General features: G+C 53.7%; 1 protein-coding gene across 1 annotated transcript; it reads left to right on the top strand.

The window, feature by feature from the left end:
• The first annotated feature begins 299 nt into the window (after positions 1 to 299).
• LOC121838986 (extensin-like) lies at positions 300 to 2,905 on the top strand. Its single transcript, XM_042294989.1, has 3 exons — positions 300 to 316; positions 486 to 1,887; positions 2,897 to 2,905. Exons 1-3 carry the CDS (start codon positions 300 to 302, stop codon positions 2,903 to 2,905), a joined length of 1,428 nt encoding a protein of 475 aa, XP_042150923.1.
• The last annotated feature ends 220 nt before the right edge of the window (positions 2,906 to 3,125 follow it).

The following is a 3,125-nucleotide window of genomic DNA, read 5'->3' as shown; positions in this document are numbered from 1 at the left end:
CACTGTTCCCCAGGCGCCTAAGACACATTTCAGCTGAATATATTCAGTTCGACAACTGCCTAGGTATCCCCCTTTCCCTTTCAGTGCTGAGGCAACAGTTTCCTTCTGCAGGTTTTCCAATATTAGCTTGTCAATCCACTAATAACAGAGTTGGTCCGATTCAGCAAGTGGACTGGTCTCACCGTGTCTGCACTTTCACTGTCTCATTTCCATATTGCCCAAATGCCACTTACCCAATAGAACATTGAAATGCTTGAATTACAAACATAAACCAATAGGGTCTAGTATACTGTGTAACAATGTACTGTGTAACAATGTACTGTGTAACACTGTACTGTGTAACAATGCAGACCTAGCTGTTAGGTTGATGTTAGGTGCACCATACCCTAATCTGTCCAAACAGACCCCCACCTTACCAGACCAGAGTTTCCCCTAATGTGAGTCCCACCAGACCCCAGCCTCCCCTCTCCACACCGACCCACCAGACCCCAGCCTCCCCTCTCCACACCGTCCCACCAGACCGCAGCCTCCATTGTCCCACCAGACTCCAGCCTCCCCTCTCCACACCGTCCATCCAGACCCCAGCATCCATCGTCCAACCAGACCCCAGCCTCCACTGTCCCACCAGACCCCAGCCTCTACTGTCCCACCAGACTCCAGCCTCCCATCTCCGCACTGTCCCACCACTCCAGCCTCCCCTCTCCACACCATCCCACCAGACCCAGCCTCCATTGTCCCACTCCAGCCTCCCTCCACACCATCCCACCAGACCGCAGCCTCCATTGTCCCACCAGACTCCAGCCTCCCCTCTCCACACTGTCCCACCAGATCCCAGCCTCCACTGTCCCACCAGATCCCAGCCTCCCCTCTCTACACCGTCCCACCAGACCCCAGCCTCCCTCTCCACACCGTCCCACCAGACCCCAGCCTCCCCTCTCTACACCATCCCACCAGACTCCAGCCTCCCCTCTCCACACTGTCCCAGACCCCAGCCTCCCCTCTCTACACCATCCCACCAGACTCCAGCCTCCCCTCTCCACACTGTCCCACCAGATCCCAGCCTCCACCGTCCCACCAGACCCCAGCCTTCCCTCTCTACACCGTCCCACCAGACCCCAGCCTCCCCTCTCCACACCGTCCCACCAGACCCCAGCCTTCCCTCTCCACACCGTCCCACCAGACCCCAGCCTTCCCTCTCCACACCGTCCCACCAGACCCCAGCCTTCCCTCTCCACACCGTCCCACCAGACCCCAGCCTTCCCTCTCCACACCATCCCACCAGACCCCAGCCTTCCCCCGCCACACTGCCACACCAGACCCCAGCCTTCCCCCGCCACACCAGACCCCAGCCTTCCCCCGCCACACCGCCCCCACCAGACCCCAGCCTTCCCCGCCACACTTCCCCACGAGACCCCAGCCTCCCCTCTCTACACCGTCCCACCAGACCCCAGCCTTCCCTCTCCACACCGTCCCACCAGACCCCAGCCTTCCCTCTCCACACCGTCCCACCAGACCCCAGCCTTCCCTCTCCACACCGTCCCACCAGACCCCAGCCTTCCCCCGCCACACTGCCCCACCAGACCCCAGCCTTCCCTCTCCACACCGTCCCACCAGACCTCAGCCTTCCCTCTCCACACTGTCCCACCAGACCCCAGCCTTCCCCCGCCACACTCCCCCACCAGACCCCAGCCTTCCCTCTCCACACAGTCCCACCAGACCCCAGCCTTCCCTCTCTACACCGTCCCACCAGACCCCAGCCTCCCCACTCCACACTGTCCCACCAGACCCCAGCCTTCCCTCTCCACACCGCCCCACCAGACCCCAGCCTCCCCTCTCCACACTGCCCCATCAGACCCCAGCCTTCCCTCTCTACACTGCCCCACCATGGCTCACATCAACACCATCATGCCAGAAAACCTTGACCCACTCCAATTCGCACAACGCCCCAACAGATCCACAGATGACGCAGTCTCAATTTCACTCCACACTGCCCTTTTCCACCTGGACAAAAGGAACAGCTATGTGAGAATGCTGTTCAGTTTAGCATTCAACACCATACCCCCACCCTACCGTCCACCCACTATCCCACCAGATCCCACCCTGCCCTCCACTATCCATTTAATCAAGTCCCAATCCCTGAAAACCGCACTTAAAAATATATGCAAATATAAATCAAACTGGATGGTGATCAGAGATAGATGGGAAGGGTTGACTGTAGCTGAAGGATGGGACTAAAAAACAAACAAAAGATAATTCATGTAAAATATACTGTGTCCCTAAAATGTATAGTATGTATGAGCTGGAAGTATAAGTGTTGTTATCCTTTAGTTTACTTCAATTAGGGGAGGGATGGTAGGGTCAGGGGACAATAATAAAGGAAAATATTAAATAAAACATATATGGGGGACTGGAAATGATGCAGACAGCTACTTTGATGGAAGCTACAATCTATCTATTACAGCTCATCTACCCCACCAAAATAACAAATACATTGAAAAAGCCTCAATCCCTCAGAGGCATAACAAATGTTGCTGCCAAGTTGTATAAATTGGGGATCAATGATAATTGATTTCCCAGTCTGATACATTTATTAAGGTGACAACCATTTAAGCATTTGCTTGCTTGTTCCATCCATCAGCCCCAGCCTGTTACATCTATCAGCCAGCTGCCTGGTTCCAGTCCCCAAGAGATAGATCCAGCCCACTGCTGACTAACCACACCACTTTGGTAGCAACTATCGGTCTTAGGAATTTAATTACAATGAAATAATTACCGAGCACTGTCAAGGCAGATTCGACATGCATGGAGGCAGCAGTTAATTTTTCATTTTGGAGCAGACTGAAGAGGTCTCGGGCATAATCTGTTAACCACATGATGTGGATTATTGTGTGTTCAGACAGTCTAGAAATTGAATTTCCCATAAGAGCAGAATAAATTGGTTCTGGAGTGTCAGCTCCTGTCATAGAAGGTGATATACAACTGCAGATGAACCCTGTCATTCGGAAGGGAAGGGAACCACGGGTGATTATTTCATCTCAGACTTGGTGGCCCCTTCATGTCTTTCTTAAAGTGATGACACAGACATGGGCTTGTATATTGAGAACCAGGAATCATGAAGATAATAT

Source organism: Oncorhynchus tshawytscha, linkage group LG13 (assembly GCF_018296145.1).
Source record: "Oncorhynchus tshawytscha isolate Ot180627B linkage group LG13, Otsh_v2.0, whole genome shotgun sequence".
NCBI lineage: Eukaryota > Metazoa > Chordata > Actinopteri > Salmoniformes > Salmonidae > Oncorhynchus > Oncorhynchus tshawytscha.
The sequence above is the reverse complement of the archived record's forward strand: the minus strand, read 5'-3'. Positions and strand labels throughout refer to the sequence as shown.